At 45.4% G+C, this 23,350-nt stretch overlaps 1 protein-coding gene across 1 annotated transcript in view; it reads right to left on the bottom strand.

Annotated features, from left to right (window-relative positions):
* Positions 1-17,730: 17,730 nt before the first annotated feature.
* The window catches only part of FAM124A (family with sequence similarity 124 member A), a 46,545-nt gene continuing 40,925 nt past the window's right edge, over positions 17,731-23,350 (bottom strand). The window contains exon 4 of the mRNA XM_075139922.1: positions 17,731-21,378. Within this exon, the coding sequence (XP_074996023.1) occupies positions 20,575-21,378 (804 nt within the window). The 3' untranslated portion in view covers positions 17,731-20,574. The remainder of the gene's footprint in view (positions 21,379-23,350) is intronic.

Here is a 23,350-nt window from a genome sequence, read left to right as displayed (position 1 = left end):
CCACTTGAGCTCACAGCAGAGCCTTGGCGGGTTTTGGTGGCAGCAGCAAGGGGTCCTTGCACTACCAGCCAGCACTGCGTGGAAAAATGGTCCTGCTCCATCATGACAGGTGGAGGAGAAAGGGTGGGTGGGGTGCTTCCTTCTCCCTCTGCTAGCAGGGCAAAACAAAACCTTTACTCTTTCGGAGCTGATCTGCTCTTGCAGCTTACTCCCCACTTCAGGTCATAATCCCTTTTGGTGACATCACAGGTACTGCTGCGGCCGCCAAGGTGATATCACAATGAGAAGCTTATGGCTGTAAATGGGGAATAAGTCACAAGAACAGATGACCTCAAAAGGACCTAATATCCTGTTATTATATAAATGTCCCTAATACTTATATAAATGTGCCAGTAACAAAAAATAAGAAAGAAAAAAGGCCTGATGGTCTATCAGCGTATGTGAAGATGTGTGTGAATTCGACATTTTCTCACAGACCTGTAGATCCTTTATTAGTCTGTCTTGCCTCTAAAAATCTTTCTGCTATTATCTCCATTTATATAGCTGCTCAGCTTTTTAAATCAACCTCAGGATCCTTCCTCATTTAAAAATACTATTACGTTTAAAATTAAGAAAAAAGCACAAAAGTTCTCTATATTTTGACATGTCCAATAACCACTTACATGCTTAGGGATAGCTAAGCATCTCAACAAAATATAACGTACATTTTAGCGTCAGAAATGCTTTAAATAATTTGAACATATAAGAGCGAGGAAATGTGTCTTTTCTGTGAAGCCCCCTGGGCTCCATGGGGAATGCCATAGACTGGGTGTAAATATGAAGCTATCTAATTATTAGCTGTTGTATTTTTATGATAAATAGGAACTAATAAAACGGAAAACTAGGTACAATTGTATCCCAGAAAAAGCTTTATTGCAGCTATAAGAATTATACTTCATATGCTGAACTCAATTCTTAGAAGTCGGAAATAATGTTCAGAATCTCTAAGGCCTTTTTTTTAGCTGTCTTGTCTCCATTGTGCTGCTGGTTTATTATTTTCCATGGCCAAATATTTGTTACATTTCCTCCTGGAAAATTTTTAATGGATTTTCTTGCTTTGATAGGATAAGATGCATGTTTAAATGTCTCTAGGGGTAAATAATTTCACATCAACACTTTCAAGTACAAAGTCTGGATCTTCAGTAGATTTTTACATTATGCAAGTAGACATTTAAGGTACTTAATACTTTCTAACCTCTAGTGCCCTTCTTACACAGAGACAGGCAGTCAGCAGGGATTAATCTGATCCTAATTAACCACAAACTCTTCTGATATTTGGTCATTGCACAGTAGCGTGCTGCCAGGTACACAGAGGTAAACTGATCTGGATTATCTGCCGGTGCATGTGCTTCGCGGAGGGAGGTCTAGTGCTCCGTGTTGTGGGTGACTTACAGGCAGATACGGCTTTAAACACAGAGCGGGGAGACTGTGTACGAAGCTGGAGTTGTAAGGAAAGGGGAAAGGACTAAGTGGAAGGCCTTTTCCTAATGGCTTTCTATTGAGGTTTCCTTTTTACAGATAGCATTTGTCAGTGCTGCACTGCAAAAGGGCAGAAAGTGAAAAGCATGAAAAGCCAAAGAGAAGAAGAGTTTATTCTTCTTTTTCAGCAGTAAAGGAGCACGACTTTGTGGATACAAGTCCTCTCTATTTTTCTTTCCTATGTACAAGCACCATGTCTGATGGAGCCTCAGGAAGGCGCGAACGAGCGTGTGTCTTTACTTGCACGCTGTCCACCGTGGCTCTCATCTTCCCTTAGCGAGCAGCTGGGCTCTGCCCTCCTCACGTGACAGACAGCAGAGTGCTGAACGTCTTCTCCAGCCTCACGGTAGCCCATAAAGCAAACAAGATGCAGCAAAGTGAGCAAGGTGAGCATGAGAGGAGTCTTATGCTGGCAGTAAGGAGAAGCAGTTGTGAAAGCCTTGTACCGCCGTGGCACCGCAGGCAGCAAGAGCACCTGGGAGGAGAGGGATGTGTCTGCTCGAGGCACGAAGGAGACCTGTGTGAAGCACAGAGACCACAGCAAAGCTCTCAGGCTGCCGCAGTCCAGGTGTCCTGGTGCAACCCAAAAGCCCAAAACAGCCTCCCTCAGACCAGACTCCTGCTCTCCCCACCCTCCTGATGTGGGATCAATGGTAGCCCATGGTGTCCTGCACCAGGAAAGGCAAAGCCTTTGGCTTACTATCTCCATAGAGGAACTGTGATGTCCAGTATTTCTACCTAGTGGTCCAGGTGATGGATTCAGCCTGTCCTTGTGACCACTGTGAGTGATAGCGGAGCAGACCTGAAGGGACAGCCATGCACTGGGACAAAGAATCCTGGAGAAAAATCAAGGTTAGTTTATAGCCGTAAGGATAAGAGCAGGGGGAAAGCAGGAGATCCAAAGATGGATCAATAAGTACGTTCACAATGGCATTGGGATCCTCTTTCAAGTGGAAATATCCCTCTGGTAATTGAAGTTAGTCAAAGTCAATGCAGAAGAGAGCATTAAGGGGTTGATTTACAGCAGGGTGGATGGGTTGCACCTCCTGCTGGTGTCCAATTTAATGTTGCCTGGCTGATGTGGCTGAGAAATGAATCATCACTCTCTTCGTGAGTGTGTTCCCCCCAGTTATACACCATTGTTTTCCTGCTGACAGTTTTCTACAAAAATTTATGCATTTATAGCAGTTCTTTTTTTCTTTTTCCAGCAAGGCAACTGCTCTAGCACACATCCTTCACAGGCCTGAACGGATCTCCACCAACTCAAACCTGGACCTGGCATTCAGTTCCTGAACAAGGAGATGCAGCAGCTGAGGCTAGAGTGTCCTTTCTCTCCCGATGGAGAATCTGAGGGTACCATCGGTCTCCTGGAAAGAAGGCTGCTGTCTCTCTCAGCTGTGCTTGAGAGAGCGCTAGCTGCTAAGAATAAGCCAGGGCTTTTCTCACTAGAAGGGAAAGCAGATTTCTTTACTCTTCCGCGAAGAGCTCAGGAAATCATCCACCTGATTCCCCTGCCAGTGGCTGGAAGTTTCCCCAGTTTCCCCTCCCCTGCGATGGCCTGGCACTGTCTGCTGGCCGTTCCCCAGCCCCCTCCCTCCCACCCCCATCACAACGTGGGGCCTTGGGCAGCTCTCTTGGGCTCTGGCACATGGATCCTACCCATGGCAACTGCATTTCTCTCCTCCTAGGTATGGAAGAGCGTGCAAGGATAAAGGTGCAATGCAGTGTTAGAGCTGAAGATGATTCATGGATTTCATTTCCACGGGAACAAGCAGTAATTTGCAGTTGCACCCTCCTACCCACTGGTGTCGGGAGATGATGGTGCTCAGCTCTACCAGGATTGGTCTACTATTTGCTAAGGCAACAGAGAAAACTGGGTACATGAAGTGGCAAGAAAAAGCTTGTTACAGAGCCAAAATAACCCCTACCAGTGTTAATGCTGGATGTTAGCAGCTCTGGCTCTTGATCTTCAAGACAGTGGCAATGGCCAGACCAACACTTGAATAGGGAGCCAATACGTTAATATAAAACTTTTCTCAGAAGGATGGGTCCTGGACAAAAGACCATGCTGTTGCCCTGCTCCCTGCAGGCTCTTCACAGACCCTCAGCCCCGTTGGACTGTTGCCTCTCTCATGTTGCCTCATTTGTGGTGGTCGCTTGAGACTTCTGCATCATATCAGGGCAGGCTGATAGGATCACCCTTACGGCTCAGAGAAACAACTTTAAAATTGAAATATTTTTCCTATATTGTTGCAGATGTTCCTACAGACAGAAAAAGGGAGGAAGCAGCAGAACAAAGGTCGGGGAGAAGAATCTCCCAGAAATGCGATCCTGAAAAGTAACTTGCTGATCCCGAAGTGGCTAACGTTAGGCAAATTCACCAAGGAGCTACGTGGTAGTTCTTCAGATGCCGTGGTGACTGGGGCACCTTCAATCCTTTGAGCACAGCGTGATTCACTGCCTGGAGTTTACTTTTGTTCAGATGGCCCCAAACAGGAGAGGCAAAAACCGGCTCAAGCTGTAGAAGTAGGTGAGCCAGTATTCACATGAACATGGTTTCCAGCACGAAGTTGGTTTGCTTGCTTTGCCCTTTCTTTTTTTCCCCCCTTAACTCTGAAGCATTGTCCCTGAGCCATAGCAGTTCTTAGAGATCAAGAAAGTAAAAATAATGTCCAGAGTAGCAGTGATTTTGGGAAGCTGCCCTCTCTCGTGTCAGCGTGCAGCATGCTTCATATCCAGCCATGAGCTCTTTCTGACACAGCTGGAGTCTGGCAGGAGAAGAGAGCTGGCTCCAAGCTGAGCTTTCAGGGCTCAAATGTAGGCTCAGCTCTCACAGAAAACATGCACTGCCTTCTCCTCCTTCAAAGTGAAGTCTGCTGGAATATGCATCTAACAAAATAATATTGTTTTGTTTAGGTTTCTCTCTAGCAAGCAGCTCTACTTCAGGCCTAGGTTCAGTAACACAATGTTACTCCCAATTTTTCTCTGGGGAGACTGAGGCACCATGTGGCTGAGGGTCTTGCGTGAAGCCATGCAGAAGGCATGTGCCATTAACTACAGGATGGCTGCTAGTGTTTCTTCTGGAGTTGTTCTCTGTGCACTTTTGTCCTGAGATGCCTTTCAAACTGGGACCCTCAGCACTGATATATTCCCAGCCCCTGAGGTTGTACATTTGAAAATGTAAACATGGCAAATCAGTGTTCTGGAAGAAGACAAAATTAAAGTGTTAAACTATCTTGTTTTATCAGAAACATTACTAGTAATGAAAAAGTGCTAAAAAGCTAATTGCTCTTCCTGAAGGTCACTTCTTCAAGGACACAACGATGCGCTGATGCTGCTTGAGATGTGGCGTAACACATATGCTCGCTGCATGACTGTTGTAATTAAATATAAAACCTTTATTTCTCAATGGATTTTTTTCTCCTTGCTTAACATGTCTCTCTTGCTGCTTTGTCTCATAACAACTCTATTAATTAAGAAAAAGTGTCAAAGGACCAGCTGATGAATGAATGAATCATGAAATTAAGAAATTGCTGGTTTTCAATGTTTTCTTTCTTTTAGAAATAGAACAGCTACATCTGTCTGTAAGTGCTCGTGTCAAATATGGGGACATTTAATATTGCAGTTTCTTGGTAAACAAGACTGTCCTTTTACTTCAGTGTTTCAAGAAGAGAAAGAATATTCATGGTTTGTTTAGGGAAAAAAAAAAGAGCTAGCAGTTGTCACAGTGTCAAAATTAATTATTTTGGATTGATCCATTTGCCTTGATCTTTATGACCCTCAAGAATTCCAAATACTTATCAGTCAATCATTTAAATTCCTCAGCTAAACCCCGTACCTCATTAAATAAAGAAATAAGGAGGGTCTTGATATGCTTTTCTTTAAGCCTGTCACTCCACAGTCTGAAAATACAGATCATGGCATCTTAAACTATTCTCGGGAGTTTCCTTTTTAAATAGCAGAAGAGCCTTATATTCTTCTATACATTTCATCACATTCTCATCAGTGACACTTTCTTGCTGGTCCCTCTTAGGACTAACTTCAAACACCACCTTCAGTGGTGGAAGGAGACCATGGGACATTAAATTTACTGATGACTAATGCCACCAAGCAACAAAAGATTGTTGGATGTTGTAATGGCCTAATGAAAGGCAAGGGGAAAGAGAGAAAGGGTGTACTTAGACGACACATCTGGAAAAATTTAAGATACATGTGAACCTTTTTGTGTGTACTGACTTCTTAAAGACATTGGAGTCTAATGGGAGTATTGCAGAACGGAGAGAGCGACCCAAAATATCAGACTATAACATTGTGTATGTCCCAGATTCTGTGCCTTCTTCACTCTGGGTGCAAAGCAAAACAGAGGTAGGCAATTCTGTAGCATGTACCCTGCTGAGATACAAACCACACTGGAGAAAAACAGAAAATGTCTTTGGGTATTATGGGTGAGGGCGAAATGGCTTGAATGCCAAAAAAAGTGAAGATATTCCCCCAGACACCTTGATACCGGTGCTCAGTGTGGAACCTGTCTGTCCGCCCATGTCCCAGCTGCTCTCTCAGTGCTTGGTGTGACCCACATGGTCTCCTCAACACTGACCCCACGCAATGGCAGAACAAGGCTGGGATCCCTCTCACCTCCCTTTAGCTGCTTCCGAGTTAGGCCTCCTGTGATGCCTCAGTGATGGGACACCAAAGCTGGGCTATGAGGGACACACATGCACATCCTTCCCCATCTGATCTGCCGTGCAGTTGTAAAGCCTGGATCTTCCAGGAAATCCTCCTTCCCTGCCTCCCACCACCTTCCCCGGACAGCTGAGGCAGGCTGCTCTGAAGTCCTCCTGCTGAAACTTTCCACTTGGAGTAAGACCAGCGAAGGCTGTAGGGAGGCAGGGTATCTGTTGATGGATGTAGCCAAGAGAAGCTGCTGGGCACACAAGCGTCCGCCCTTTCCAGACTGCTGTGGCCGTAGTAATGAACCAACCACGTAAGAAATTTTTAACTGCGTCTTAGAGATATGGATCCCGGAGCTGCCGTACGAGGGCCTGGTTACACACCACATCACGGAGGGGCCTTTTGGTTTCTCTGTGGCTCAGGGAATATCTGATATTGATGGAGAAGGAGCAGCCACTGCCGCCTGCCGCTTCTTCCCAGGAGGATGCCAACTGTGCCAGCAAGGGGCTCGAATAGCAGTTTTTCCATTGAGGCAATTAAGTGACTGTCAGTTGGATCGTTACTAACTTTCACACACCTTTGCTGAGCTAAACAAACACACATTTTACAGCGCTTCCAAAATCCCACAAGCGCTCCCTTGAGAGATCAGCTAGGATCTTTCAGTTGATTCCAGGCTCCCCTATGTCAGTCATCTTTGCATTTCTTTGGGCTGAGACCCCAGTGCTTTGGTGAGCTGCAGTAATGTGCATTACATCATCTTCCCCTTTCCAAACCATGGTACCTTCACAGCCAAAGTTCTGCTAATGTATCCGATCCAATGTCCAAACTATGCCGATAGATACATTTCACATATATCATACATTTCGTTCCATCATACATCTCTATGGATCATGAAAGCCAGCTTTTGCCCTGATCTGTGTTTTCTCATGATAGATCATTTCTTCTCTGAGCATTCAGCTTACTTTTGTTCCTGCTTCTTTAGCATGGCACAGCTGGTTTGTTTTCCACTTTCAGTTTTTCACCTTTCATCCCCTTTTCCCATTCTCTCACGCTGTGATGAGCATTACAAACCAGTATCTGGACCTGGGCTGCTGCCAAAGGGGAAGCTTAAATCAGAGGCAAATCAGAGCCATTTATAAATCAAATCTGAATAGATTTTTGCTGCAATTTGTGTCTCACAGTATTGTGCACTGTGGTAAATTGAAGGGGAAAGGCATCAAACACTCAGGGTGTAAAGAGGCTGAGTGGCACTTTGTCCCCCAGAGTCCAGACTTCTCAAGTTTCTCTCCTCTTAGCAGGTAAGACCTCACGCAGTGTGGTGGCCCTTGTCCAGATCTGATGAGTCACCTGTGCCTATAGCCCCCATTTCCACAAGACAGCAGAGCAGCAATTAACTCCTTTCCCAGTGTGTGGGTGACTTCATGTCATGCACCTTCATCCGTCAGGTCCTACGGCCCATGGAGATGTCCCCACCATATGCACATATAGCGTGTATGGAGATGTGCTACACCAAGTTACAAAATTTGCAAATCTGCTTTCTTATCCTCCTACTTGTCTCTCAGGGGCAACACCAGCACCTCCCAACCTCTGGGATAAGAAGTGGTGATGTTCACTCTCTTGGTCAACATCAGGGGACAAACCTAGCACTATCACATTAGTTACTGAACTCAGTGGAAACAGCCTGATGCCCTTCAGCTCTCTTGTACTTGTAGTTTTTGCCCTGTGCAAAATCCAGATTGCACGTGGCATCTTCAGCGAAGCTTCCCAGGAAAATAATGATTATTTTCATGGAAAAGTTGTTTCTCAATCCCTGAAACTGCAGTTCCCTAAAAAGTCTAGTTCTAAGAACCAGCAATAAGAAATAGGACTGACTGTTATTCCTATCACCTTTGGGAGAATTGTTTTATGTAACTTAATTTAATTTAACTTAAGTTAATTTAATTTATATACTTTTTTCTATATAGCATTCTTTTCATGTACCCAGAATCTTAACGCCTGTATCACAGATTGCAGTCCCCTGCCTATACTTCTCATCCATCCATATCTCAAATCTTTTTTTTCATGCCAGTCTTTACATGATTGGATATAATTTTCAGAAGATTTCACACTTCTGAAAGTCCATATGGTTGTCAAATTCTTTTCTGATGCCACTTGTTTATGGCTTCAAAATAATCAACAAGGATTCACACATCCTTTATTTTTCCCCCTTTTCCCCCCCCCGGTCTCTTTTGTACACAACTCCAGTAAGATTAATTCACTTCTCCAAATGATGCTGCCAAACTTAACACATCAGCAGAGAAGGCCTGGGGCAAAAATCTGTTCCATCTTGCTATGCTATTCATTCGTGTCAGGCTGCAAGCTAGCTGTCACTCCAGAGAGCAGCCAGGTTTTCTTTGGACCATCTACCAAAAATTGCAGCAACAGAAAAGGCACGTTCTGGTGACCTGGTATGTCTAGCCTCCATGCCCAGAGAAGAGCAGGGCACACCTGCAGCTGCATCCTCGCGGATGTCACAGGGATTCCCAGGGATGCTGAAAGTAGAGTTTTGTACCCTGCAGCGTGCTAGAGATAAGGTAAGTACCAAATCCCATTGATTCAATAAGGAGACGCTAAGGAGAGGAGCGGGCAGGAGGAAAGGAGCCTGGGGCCTGTCCTGCTCTGTTCTGGACACAGAGCCGCAGGCGCAGCCCCAAACTTGGGTCCTGTCTGAAGAGATGAGCCAGGGGACATGTCGGGGAACTGGGAGATGGGAAAAGCGGGAGCACCTCCAGGCTCACGTTGGCCAAGGAGGGGTTAGTGCTGTACTCAGTGTGATTTTTAAGGGCCTGGTGTTTTGTGAATCATAGAATCATAGAATCATTAAGGTTGGAAAAGACCTCTAAGATCATCGAGTCCAACCATCAACCCAACACCACCATGCCCACTAAACCATGTCCTTAAGCACCTCATCTACACGTCTTTTACAGACCTACAGGGATGGTGACTTCCCTGTTCCAATGTTTAACCACTGTTTCAGTAAAGAAATTTTTCCTGATGTCCAATCTAAACCTCCCCTGGCGCAACTTGAGGTCTTTTCTTCTCGTCTTATCGCTAGTTACCTGGCAGAAGAGACCAACCCCCACCTCGCTACAACCTCCTTTCAGGTAGTTGTAGAGCGCGATGAGGTCTCCCCTCAGCCTCCTCTTCTCCAGACTAAACAACCCCAGTTCCCTCAGCCGCTCCTCAGAAGACTTGTGCTCCAGGCCCTTCACCAGCTTCCTCGCCCTCCTCTGGACACGCTCCAGCACCTCCATGTCCTTCTTGTAGTGAGGGGCCCAAAACTGAACACAGTATTCGAGGTGCGGCCTCACCAGTGCTGAGTACAGGGGCACAATCACCTCCCTGCTCCTGCTGGCCACACTATTTCTGATACAGGTCAGGAAGGAGAGGGATGAGCTGGATGGGAAGACAAAAGAAAAGAAAAGGGAAGGTTAAGGGCAGGAAGGGAAGGACAGGGAAGAGGAGGGTCTGCGGGGACAGGCAGCACAAACCCGGGGGAACTCATCTGTGAAGGAAGGGGTTGAAACAGCGAAACAGCCCGTCAGCTCAGAGCAAGGGTTGTTCTGGAAACCTGGAGAACACTCTGTGTACTCGGGCCCTGTTGGCAACCTGACAGCTTGTCCTAGTTTCGGCTGGGATAGGGTTAAATTTCTTCCTAGTGCTGTGTTTTGGATTTAGTATGAGAAGAATGTTGATAACACACTGATGTTTTCAGTTGTTGCTAAGTGCCCTCCTAGTCCAAGGACAGCTCCCGTGCCCACTGACTGAGCTAGGTACACAAGACGGGAGGGAACATAATCAGGAGAGCCAGCCCAGCTGGCCAATGGGGTATTCCATACCATGTGACGTCATGCTCAGAATATGAACGGTAGGCGTGATCCAGGAAGTACCGATCGCTACTTGGTTATCGGTCAGCGCGGGTGGTGAGCAATTGCATTGTGTATCACTCATTTTGTATATTCTATCATTATTATTATTATTATTTTCCCTCTTCTGTTCTATTAAACTGTCTTTATCTCAACCCACGAGTTTTTCTCACTCCTACCCTTCCGATTCTCTCCCTGTCCCACTGGGGGGGCGGGGGGAGTGAGCGAGCGGCTGCGTGGTATTTGGCTGCCTGCCAGGTTAAACCTGGGGCTGACAGCTCCCTCTCCACCATCCCCGTATCTCACCCTGATGCTTTGAAGAGCAGGGTCTTGCATGGCCCCGCGTGCCTGGAGCTGGTGCACTATGTGGGGCTAGAAAAAGGGAGGAAGGTCACGGCTGGATCCTGTCTGTCTGCTCCTCTCCTGCCCTTTGGATTGTCTCAGCACGCCCCTGCCCTCATCTCCAGCTCTTGCCTCCCCATCACATACCCAGGCGGACAGCAGCGGCAGCCCCAGCAGCAGCTGTGCCTATTGCTGCCATAGGCAGCCCCGAAATTCCTTTCTTCAAAATTTCTGCACAGTCTTTACAAACGTGGCAGGGTGGGAATGAGCATCCTCACCCCTCCTGTGGGAGAACCACAGAGCAACCAGCTCTTGAAAGGAAGCAAGGCAGCAAGGGGCTGGGAGAGAAAGTTAAGGGCAGCAGCTGCATTTCTGTGGCTTTACGTGGCACAACAAGGGAATGCTGGCAACTAGTCAAAATCCATGAGCAGAGTAATTAATTAAAGCTTTGCTTTCTTGTGACCAAAAAAACCCAAACAGAGTAGGAAAAAGTGGGACTCAGCCATGTCACGGCAAACCATGTAAAAAACCCACCTGCTCCTAATCACAATCCAATTCGAAAAAATCAGTCCATGCAAGAGCACATGTGAACTGCAAAAAGATGGCTGTTAATTCACCAAAGTAGGAGGAATTATAAAATTGGTATTAAGTATTGCATTCTTAAACTGTATCAGTTTTGGGAGGCCCTGTCACCGAGTGCATTACACCTAAGGAGCAGGAGTGCTCTGGTGGCATTGCTAACCTAACAAGAAGTGTTGTCTTGGCAGGAGTTGGGTCATACTTAGCAGATTATCTCCGTACCAGGAGGGTTAAAATTTCCATCAAAGTAAATAGGGGAATTTGTGACAGCCAGCCGGCTTACCGTGTCGTGCTCAAGGGCTTGTTCGCAGCAGATGTTCGGCTCCATCTCGAGCACAGCCCTGAGCGGTCACCCTGTGGGCTGTGGCTGCTTCCTCGCCTGTGGCTCCAACGCAGCCAAACGACACGGCGCAGCCATTTGGGTCATCAAGCCTTCAGGTTATTCTGCTGCCCAGCTTTGTGATGGAAGGGAGGGTGATAAAGCACAGCAGCGGGATGAAAGCCCTGTCAGCGGCCAATAGTGAAACGCAGGGCACAGAGGGTGCGAGGGCCGGCAGGTCTTGCTGGCGGAGATGGCTGGAGCAAGGCTTGCTTTCTACTGTGCTGTGAAGGGAACGTCACTGTGTTCACCCCGTGCTCTTCGAGGACGCTTGCTGCAAAGCGCCCGGCGGACCCTGGGGACGGGGGCACGTCTCGGGCTCACCAGGCACCGCTGCGGGGTGCAGAGGGCACAGTGCCAGGGCCCGCAGGGTCCCCCGCCCGGTGTCCCGGTGGTGTCACTTGCCTGGGCTGGCAGCTCCTTGTGCTGACACTCGTGTGCATGAAGACCACGAGATGGCACTAGCAACTTTTGCAGGCTGGTGGCTTCCCAGCGAGGTACACAAAAAACCCCAGCATGCTGCATTGCTGTGATTCCATCACAAAATACAGGTACTCCACAGTCACGGAGACGTGAACGGGGTATTTCTCTAACTGACTGGTCAGCTTTGGCTAAATCCATCTCCACTGTCATTTCATTACGTACTAAAGGTCAGCAGTTTTTATTTACGATGGGCAGATTGGATTAATGGCTTCCACCTACCAAGCTATTTTGCATTTTATGCCTCATACATTCAGGAGAAAAGTGATGAAAAAGGACAACTGATTCTAAAGTGAACCATGCTTAATGCAAAGGACTGAGTCAAAGCAGAGACAAAGGGTGCACCCGTTCAGTTGTGAAGCTCTCTAAGACTCCAGATGCCCCTTCTGTGGCCAAATTGAAGCAACACTGTCTATCTGTAAATTGCTAAATAAAAGCAGGCTGAATACTGATCTCTAGCTCCAAGGCCAGCCCAGCACTGATAGACTTGTGTCCACATCCTTCAGAGCTGTCCCATCAGCTGCGGGATCCTTACGGCTCTAGGACACAATTATCCCATTTTGCAGGGGAGGTTGTTATCCAAAATAAAGTGAGGACTGCGTTGCAGCCCAGCTGAGAGGTGTTTTTACCGCATGACCCTGAGGGGCTGGTTTCAGGCCCTGTGGGATGCCCAAGGGCATGTGGGAGGACAGGAAGATGCAAAGTCTGGTGGGACGGTGTTGGAGACAGAGGGGCCTAGGCTTGATGTAGCCTCTTCCATAGTGGGAACAGTCCTTGGGGTGAAGGGCAGCAGGTAGTGTCTTGGAGAAAGCTGCTTGAAGAGGTCCAAAACAGAGCCAACAAGCAATCAAATGATCCAGTGTCTGAACCTTCTCCCTGTCCCTCTTCCATTTACCTGATGGCAGACATTTGCCATCACAGGATTTACAACGCCTTGCAGGGCTTTCCACATCAAGCAGTTGGATTCCTCCCCCATATGCCCATGTGCGGGACATTTCCTCCCAGTTATCTCACAACCCGTTCGTTCCTGGGCTCAGGGCGACAGGATCCTTCCCAGGTATTGAAGTAACATTGCCCAGCACTCTGCATTGACTTCTGGAGCAGGAAGCGCTCAGTGAAATTATCTGGGTGAAAGCTGCAAATAAACGTGGCTATCTTCTCATGTAGGGCATGAATTCAGTGCTGTTCATTGCTATGAACTGCTGTGGAAACCCAAGGAATGAAGAGATTCAACAGAACATCTGACAAATTGACGGAGGATAAATCCATTGGTAGCACAACGTAGCAGTTGGTCACACAGTGATCTGAATACAGTTTTTGGCTCAGGAAGTCTGGATTCTGTATAAATTTAGCAATTTACACGATGCTGAGTCCTGGAAGCTGGGAAAGAATGCCACAGGGAGGATTGCTCTGTACTCAAATGACACTTGGGCTCAGATGAGAGCGAATTCATTATCTGAACAGAAATAATTTTGAGTTAGTTTGGGGAAGAGTCAACATGGTTTTATAAAGGGAAATCACACCTCATAAATCTATTAGAGGCTTTAGAAGGCATCAACAAATAGGTGTACAGCTAAGAACGGTTTTCCAAAGTCCTTCATCAAAGCCTCTTAAAGAAACCATGCTGCGATGGTTTAAGAGGTAAGGTTATGCGAATAAAGGACTGATTAAAAGGCAGGAAACAGAAGGTAGAAATAAATAGCCAGTTCTGACAGTGGAAGGAGGTTGGCAGTGGAGTCATGCAGGGATTTGTACTCAAGCTTATATTGTTCAGCATGACTTAAACCCGGAAAAAGGGGGGATTCGTGACATGGGAGTTTGCTGAAGTTATTAAGCATCCAAGATAGCAAAGATGATGGACAACTGGGGAAGTTGCAGAAGAGTCTCACAATACACAGCAACTGGGCAATAAAAAGGTAGATGAAATTCAGTGTAGCTAATTCTAAAATTAATTACATTAAAAAAAAAAATCTAATTTTACATACATGATAGTAGGCTCTGAACTGATTTTTATTGCTTGGGAATTGGACCTTGGGGCTATGCAAGGATCTATGAAAAGGGTAGCTTAGTGCTCAGCCGCAGTCAAAGCAGCAAATCACATTACTAGGAAGGGAAAAGAAAATAAAATGGAAAACACCTTCAAGCCATTCTGTAAATCCACAGTGCATCTATATCTCCAAAACTATGTGTTATGGACTCCCTAGCTCAAAAAGCACATAGCAGACTAGAAAAAAATATAGAAGAGTAACAAGAATGAACAAAAGCATGGAATGGTTTGCCTGTGAAGAATAACTAACTAGGTTAGGACTTCTCAGCTTGAAAGGAGAAAACAGAACAGAGGGAGGTTTTCTAGCAATCTATAAAACCATGAGTTGTCTGAAAATGGTGAACAAGAAATGGTTATTGACTGTCTCTCCCTAGAGCAAACCTAGGGGGTATCAAAAGGAGTTAGCAGGTAGCAGGTTTGGCAGATAACCCTTCCTGTACAACATGTAGTAGTTCCACATGTAGCAGTGGAACTCCCTGCCACAGGATGCTGCAGATGATAAATGGGCTCAGAAAGCAATCGGAGAAACTCAAGAGAGGAAAACCATTTACAAAAGTGCCATCTGTGGCACCTCAGGCCTTCTTGAGCCACACAATCATTCATATAGTCTTTAGATATGTTCTTATGAAAGCAGCTCAGGTGTCCAAGCTAGGCCCCTGCAGTGCTTGCTACCTAGGCATGAAACTGCAGGCCTCAAAAAGCTTTTGTACAAGATCAAAAGAGCTCATTTCCTTACTGATACCAGCCACTGAAAACACAAATGTGTTCCAATATTCTGATTTCTTCAACAGTTAATGCATTCATGGTTTTACTTTGCTTCCAAAGGCCTTTGTGAGATGGGACTGACTCATCTTATGTCTTGCGTAAGGGAACAAAATGCACCCTCAGCAAGTTTGCAGATGACCCCCAACTGGGGGGGGTGACTGATACACTGAAGGGCAGGGCTACCATTCACAGAGACCGTCACGAGCTGGAGGAAGGTGCCAACAAGAACCTCGTGAAGTTCAATAAGGACAAATGCAAGTCCTGCACCTGGCATGGACTAACCTGGCATGACAGCACACGCTAAGCACCTACTGGCTCGGGAGCAGCTCTGCAGAAAAGGATCTTGGGGTCCCAGTGAATAACGAGTTGAACATGATTAAGCAGTGCACCCTTGCAGTGATAAGGCCAGCAGCATACTGGGTGGTATAAGCAAGGGAGTTGCCATCAGGTTGACAGAAGTTATTCTTCCTGTCTGAGCACTCCTCAAACCACATCCAGAGGGCTGCGTACCGTTTTGGGCTCCCCAGTACGAGAGAGATTGACAAACTGGAGAGAGTTCAGATGGTGAGGGAGCTAGAGCATATGATGTGCAAGAAAAGGCTGCGGGAGCAACTGCAGTCTTCCAGCACCTAAAGGGGGATTATAGAGAAGACAGAGCCAGAGTTTCTTAGAGGTACATAGTGAAACAACAAGAGGGAAAGATCACAAGTTCGAACAGGGGAAATTCTGACTGCAGATTAGGAAGCAATTCTTCACCATGACAGTGGTTAAGCACTGGCACACATTGCCCGGAGACACTGTGAAATTGTCACTTTTGGATATTTTCAAACCTGACCGGAAAAGGTCCTGAACGACCTGATTTAACTTCAAAGCTTTGAGGTTTGAGCAGCTTTGTGCCTGCTTTCAGCAGACACTTTGGACTAGACAACCTCCAAAGGCCTCTTCCAACTCCTGATGTTTCTACGACTCTATAACTGCCATATAAATATATATAAAACCCACAATGTTAAACCATAAAACCATAAAAACTAAACAAAGCCAAACCTACATAGCTTTGCATATACAATGTAATGTTGACATGCAGACAAGTCCCATGAGGGGAATAAAGAAATGTGTAATAGATAACACCACACACTGATGGAAATAAGAGGGAAGCACTATTATGAAGACCAACGTACACGAAACAAACCAAGATGGGATTTAAGCACGCAAGTTTACCAATATGTGTCACAGCTCATATTTTATCATTCAGCTTTACTGGAGCAAATGATTTACACCACCACAGTGAGAATCAAAAGATCTGGTCTGCAGAGGCAAAGCTGAGTCCAACATAAAAATATTTTTGCTATGTTTATTTTGTAATTATCCCTCTGACATACACTGCCAAGAGCTGGAGAGCTTGTGTCACTGCAGTCATTCTGAAGCCTAGTTAAAATAGTCAGTGAGTCTGCAATACTTCATAAATGAACACGCAGAAGGTTAAGCACAACTGACTTTTCATCTCTATTTTATTTCACAGAGGCAACGCATTCTGGGGTGAGAAGGAGAGAAAGTTTAGGGAAAACCTGCAGTTCTCAAATGACATGGTTCATAATTTAACCAAAACAATAAGTAAATGCCATGAAACTTGTGCATATTCAACTCTCTGAACAGATCAGCCCCTTCTTAAATAATGGGAAGAGAATTAATGAAGCCTGCCTTCAGTGAAACACTCTTCAAAATCTGGCTTGCTTTATTATAGACAAAAAGTTTCCCGTACGCTATCATCTCTGTTTTTCCTGACAGTAGGACACTCGGTTATTCCAAAATTTGGTTACAAGCACCATGAGTGTAAACAATTAAAACTTTCAATTCTAGTTAAGTATCAGTAAACAGAACAGAAATACTTGGAGGCAGAACCAGTGGAGACAGCATAAATTCAGAGTCCGTGGAAGCTCATTTGTCTTTCTTCCCATTAGGATTAACGTGGTAAAATGTGGAGCTGAGACGTTTGCAGAGCTGCCAGTTAATGCCGCACAGGAGCGTCACGATTGACACTTGAGCTATCCTGTGCTTGTCTGTAGACCTCCAGTACCAGTGCTCCCTGCCGCGTCTGGAGATGGCCCCCAGATGTGCTGAACTCCTTCTTGCAGAGGCACACCCTAGGCGGAAAGACGTTTCAAAGCCTCCTCTTCGTTAAAAGCCCCAATCAGCTTTTGTCAGGAATCTGGATGTTGGCATGATCCCAGGATCAGACAGACACATCAGCTCAAACCAGTTTTTGATTTCATGTTCAGATCTATATTATTAAAATATTGTGAAAAGGCTTTTTTTTTTCACTGTTCCAAATAATGAATACTAAAGTTTTTAACAGATTTGAACCAAATTTATCCTGTTGGTTGGCATATCTGGAAGTGGCTGGTGTTGATAAAATGGCTGTCCCATAAATACACAATGCTATTTCATAATTTATTTTTGTATACCAGGAGTATGACGGAAAATAAAGAATCCTAAGTTTAAACCTGTGGAGCCTGACTGTCCTAGACACTGCTGCTCGTATGGTGAATTGCAAGCTGATGGAAAAAACCTGCTGGTCTGACCTCACAGTGTTTTACAAGAACTTTGACAGGGTACAAACAATAACATGGAGCACAACTTTGGATAAATCGGGTCTGCTGGTTTCAGAGGTGGGTTGATCTAAAGGCCACGAAAGTCAGAGGAAAGACTGCGTGGACTCTGGAGGAGTATAGAGCATGCACACCATGACAAATCCTTCATTGGTACTATTTCTGGTCCCAGACATTCCTTAAGAGAACAGTTTACCCAAAACTGCAGTAAGCCTAAACAGTTTGGAGGGCAGGAGGAGGCTGATCATCTCCTGTGCTCTTAGAGCTTGAACAGATTTTCCTATTTATACATTGTGTTTAGGACAAAAGACAAGGTCTACCTCTGGTACATGCTATGATAGCATCTTAGAAAGAGGAGACTTGGACTTCAGCCTGATGCCTCTTTCCCTGTGCGGAGAAAATGACCGCAAAAGGAAAAAGCCTTGAGGAGTACCATCCTGATTCTTGACTATCCCTCTGGCCTCTTCTAGATCGGGGGTGCAGGTTTAATGGAATCCCCCCTCCTCCGCTATAAACCGGTACTCAGTCGTCCCCAGGCTTTCTTCCAGAATTGTTTGTACAAACTGTGCATTTACTTAAATGGGCCAGGGGAGCTGTTCCACTTTTTGTAAATATTATTTAGAGTATGTGTGTGCTTTTTTTTTTTTTTTTTCTTCAAAACAGCAATTCTTCTGAGTAAAACTGCCTGGTAATACAGCAAACATTTTTCTCCACAAATGTGTTTTTATTCCATCCACCACAACACCGTCATGGTAGATCTTCAGCATCTGTACCTGTATATAGGTTACATACAGCATTATACATACACCTTTTAACGTGGTCATTTTCTCACTGGCTAGACCAGAGCTGCTATCAGCACCACTTCTCTGCCAAAAATGTAACTTTTCAGAACACGCATGATGCAATCTGTATATTTAACTTGAATCCTGGTGAAGGTATTTAGCTGTCATATTAACAGCTTTTTACTTACTTTTTTTTTTTAATACCAAATGAATTGGAGCAAAACAGGTTATATCAAGAATGCGTATTTTAAAAACATCACTTGAAAAGCCGGTAAAATTTGACTTGTTCTCCCTTTGGAGAGAGGTATTTGAGAAGAAATATGTTTTACTCAGAAAGAAATATGCTTGCACTGGAAATATGAAGAATAAGTTTCTGCATTAATTATTTTTAACAGAAAAATAACAACCCCTTAAAAAATAGGGAGCTGCCATATATTTGGGACTAGTGGTGTAGCAATATATAAAAATGCTGAGTTATCTATCTTCCTTGTTTTGTATTCCAAAAAGGTAAGCTCTGAATTGCCTGAATTAGAAGTAGCAAACATGGTTTACTTGGGTTTACCAGTGTCTACACGAGCGGGGCCCAGATGGCTCCCTTCCAACTGGAAAGGATGGGCTTTTTGAGGGGATGGATTGAAAATGTTCTGTAAGGTTTCCCTTTTGGCACTTTCCGCTTCCTGGACTGTCAAAGTAACAGATGCAGCGGAGCCTCCTCTTCCCTGGGGAAGGAGTGAAGCTTCTCCCCACCTCAGCACTGCCAACTCTCAGAAGTTAGAAGGAACCGTGTGTGTCCTCACAGGAAACATCTTGCCTGCGTTACTGGGAGATGCGTTACTGGGACCTAGAATCATACAGTCATAGAATCATAGAATCGTTTAGGTTGGAAAAGACCTCTAAGATCATTGAGTCCAACCGGTAACCCAACACTGCCAAGTTCACCACTAAACCATGTCCCTAAGCATCACATCTACACATCTTTTAAATACCTCCAGGGATGATGACTCAACCACTTCCCTGGGCAGCCTGTTCCAGTGCTTGACAACCCTTTTGGTGAAGAAATTTTTCATAATATCCAATCTAAACCTCCCTTGGCGCAACTTGAGGCCATTTCCTCTCATCCTGTCGCAAGTTACTTGGGAGAAGAGACCAACACCCACCTCGCTACAACCTCCTTCCAGGTAATTGTAGAGAGCGATGAGGTCTCCTCTCAGCGTCCTCTTCTCCAGGCTAAACAGTCCCAGTTCCCTCAGCCGCTCCTCATAAGACTTGTGCTCTAGACCCTTCACCAGCTTCGTTGCCCTTCTCCAGACACGCTCCAGCACCTCCATGTCTTTCTTGTAGTGAGGGGCCCAAAACTGAACACAGTATTCGAGGTGCAGCCTCACCAGTGCCGAGTACAGGGGCACGCTCACCTCCCTAGTCCTGCTGACCACACTATTTCTGATACAGGCCAGGATGCCATTGGCCTTCTTGGCCACCTGGGCACACTGCCGGCTCATGTTCAGCGTCTGTCAACCAGCACCCCCAGGTCCTTTTCCTCTGGGCAGCTTTCCAGCCACTCTTCCCCAAGCCTGTAGCGTTGCCTGGGGTTGTTGTGGCCGAAGTGCAGGACCCGGCACTTGGCCTTGTTGAACCTCATACAGTTGGCCTCAGCCCATCGATCCAGCCTGTCCAGGTCCCTCTGCAGAGCCTTCCTACCCTCGAGCAGATCAACACTCCCGCCCAACTTGGTGTCGCCTGCAAACTTACTGAGGGAGCACTCGACCCCCTCATCCAGATCATTGATAAAGATATTAAACGGAACTGGCCCCAATACTGAGCCCTGGGGAACACCGCTTGTGACCGGCGCCAACTGGATTTAACTCCATTCACCACAACATTTTGGACTCGGCCATCCAGTCAGTTTTTTACCCAGCGTAGAGTATGCCCGTCCAAGCCATGAGTAGCCAGTTTCTCCAGGAGAATGCTGTGGGAGACAGTGTCAAAGGCTTTACTAAAGTCTAGGTAGACAACATCCAAGACCTGCTGTGCTTAGAGCTGCCTTTGGAACTTGTGAAAGGGAAAGAAGACCCCTTTCTCCTCCCTTATCTCCCGAGTTAAGGGTATTTCTCAGAAAAGTTAAAGCAGTTTGGTGTCACAAATTACTCTTCAGTTTCTGCCAAAGAAAACTGGATTACTATATGCCTCTTCTGGCATTTCCTTCACCACCAGTCCAAGGGTCAGTCATAGAAACCATCCACCTTGCACTGCACCGTGGACAAGCCTCTGATAATCCCCTCCAGCACAAATGTACAGAGTGCAAGCTCAGACTGCTTTACCGTACATAATTTGGGGACACCCATCTCTGAAGGATCCAAATGCTTTCCTCAAATATTTAGCATGGTCTGCTGCATCACCTTCTCCTCAGCAAGGAACCTTCTGCAAGCTCAAGGTGGGTGGCCCACTGCTGTCATTCACAAGTAGAACATGTTTGCCCTGGAAGGTATAAGATAGAGAAACCTCAGATGTAAAATTCTTCTTCATTAGCTGGTGAAGCTGGGCAAACACTACTACGGTCATCCAGAGAGCAAGGAGCTGCTCTCGAGGACTGTTTGGGCTGCTTGGAGAGAGATGCTGACGTGAATGAGCTGGAAGACCATTCAGAGAGAGAAGGCAGTGAACCATCAACTGACTCAAAGGTATTGCACATGGCTGATACAGGCCTTCTACTGGTGGCTGCCTGTTTAGTCTTACCGACAGTTTGCTTCTGTGGGGGAAGAGAGGCTTCCAAGTCATTGCAAAATCCATTAAGGGCAGAGTATGCAGAGACCACAGACAGGTCTGAGAAGGACAGCTTCATCCCTGTGTCTACATCAGTCTCCTGGGCACCCTCCAAGTCATCGATGTTAAGCCTGGGGTTGCATCTCCATGTTTTCAACCTGGTTGCAGGTGACCCAGTATTTAAAAACTGAAATGGTTCACTGAAATGAAAAGTCTCTGAGGCGGAGGAGGAGTTCACTGTGGGCAAGCAGAACAGAGACTTGCTTCGTTGAAATGACCATGAAATGCTGGAGGCACTGCTGGATCTGCGTGTGAAGTCTCCTTCATCACTGTGTCTCAAGTCCTGCTGGGAGAAACCAAGATGACGACCAAGGCCGTTTGCATGATGTACCTTGTTTTGATCCATTTCTTTTGGTTGTTCAGGGACAGATCGGTGGCTCTGAGGAAGAAAGGCTGGCAGAGTGGTGAAGCGGGAATCTGTTGACACAGATGGATGTGGTTGCTTGTTCTGTTTTGCAGACTTCCTACACCAACTGCGTGCTTGCTGCAGCCGGGAAAGGGAGAAAAGAAGATCACATTAATACAGAATTGGCAGTCTTACAACTGTAAGTCTCCGTTGCTGAGTTGTTACTGCAAATAATTACGAAGCAGACTTCATTCAGTATGCTTGCAGCAAATGTTTCACTTCAATAACAAAGAGAAAGCACCCTGCCAAAATCCCAAATATTTACATAAGGAGCCTTGAAGACAACAAGAATAAATGGTAGAGAAGCCCTGCCTTGCGGGCTGAATTACACTAGCTTGAAATTCTCACTTACTATTGACTTGTTCAGATTCATTCATATTCTTTCTGTCTTCCAACTGCCTTAGTGGACAGCTAAAGAACAAAAATGAAGAAATGGGAGATGTATGTTACCATCACTATTATTTCTCATTTCTTCCTTACTGTGGTCCTTTAAGTTTTTCCTCAGAAACATCAAAAAGCCTTTTGCAAGCAACATCATTCTCTGTTGTCTCAATGGGAATTTACTATTTCTTTCAAGCCTTTCACATTTTCTCTTTCACATTTGGCTAATTCAACAGCGCACCCTAGACCCCACTTGCTCTATTATCTAGCTCCTAACGACTTTAAGGACAGCTTTGGACACTTAATTTGCTTGTAGACACCTGAATTGAAGACCTAACCTGATGGTTATGATCTGAATCTAGACCTGAATCTTGCCCGAAGGGCAGGATTCAGTTGTCTACCTGCCAGATACTTGAGCATTTGCAGAGGGACAGTAGCTGTGACAAATGGGGAGCCAACGTTCTTCTCAAGAAGCTGCTGAAGGCCAGGTGGCCTTCCTATGGGATTGGACACTGATGTGTGGGTAACTGAACTGAGCCCCTAGTGTCCGAGCAATCATAAGGTTTTTCATCATCCCACTTACCTCAGTAAGGCTTTCAGAAGTTCGCATTTCAAAAAGTTTAATTTAATTCTTCTAACTGGAATTTCTCACATAATACAAAATGCTAGACTTCTGTCCCAAAAGGGACAGTGGGACAAAGTGCAAGTTATGTTTGTATTTTACTCAAGTGGAAGAGATGCACCATTCAAAGCCAATCTCTTTCAATCTGCAGTGGACTAGAAGCTTGAAAGATGCAAGCTCACAGGGGCTGCTTCATCTTAAATTTAATAACAAATCACTGGTTGTTTCTGGTGTAGATATGGAGCAGTTGGTAGGCACAGGATAGGTTCAGACACAGCTGATCTATCGCAGCCTTGAAATATCATCATCACATCTTGAGTATAAACATTAACCTCAGCTATGGGACTTGTTAGCTGGAAACAACAGAGGAGAAAGTACTAGGTATCTTGGCCACTATGTGCTATTAAAGTGACAAGGCTGTGACAAACATGATTCTGGGCAGTCTCAAGTGAGTTAAAAAAGTATTAATGTGCTATGTACAACACTGCTATGGCCTCACCCAGAATGCTGCTGACGACTCAAATCATGCCTATGTGAAAAAGAATAAATTCAAACTGAAAAAGATGCAGCCACAAGAAAGAAAAAAAAAAAGATGAACTATCCATTAAAAAACCTGAACCACAAACTAATAAAAGGTTTCTAGTCACAACAGAAGTAGAAGAGTCTTCTGGGGCGAATAATGGATAAGGATGGAACTTGATTGTTTTACCAAAGAGATTATATGACATGACAGAAAGGGATGAGACCTGGCAACCAAGGAGGTCCTTTGTATCTGCTGTCTCTAAAAGAACTCCATACATTGCTGCTTCTAACATCTTGTTAGTGCACATCACATTGTCTTAGTGACCCAGATCTGTCATAACCATCTTCTGTTTCCTATTGCAGTTATTTTATAGGCAAAAAAGGGTTTTCATATCTGCAAAAAACGTTTTGCTCATTCGTGATTGTCTAGCTAGATGTGATTTATAGGACGGCCAAACCATAGGAGTTCATTTAGGTGTAGTAGATGAATATCTATATATACACCAATGTATATGTAATGAGGTA

The sequence above is a fragment of the Calonectris borealis genome, chromosome 1 (genome assembly GCF_964195595.1).
Source record: "Calonectris borealis chromosome 1, bCalBor7.hap1.2, whole genome shotgun sequence".
Taxonomy (NCBI): domain Eukaryota; kingdom Metazoa; phylum Chordata; class Aves; order Procellariiformes; family Procellariidae; genus Calonectris; species Calonectris borealis.
This window is presented reverse-complemented; position numbering and strand designations above follow the sequence as displayed.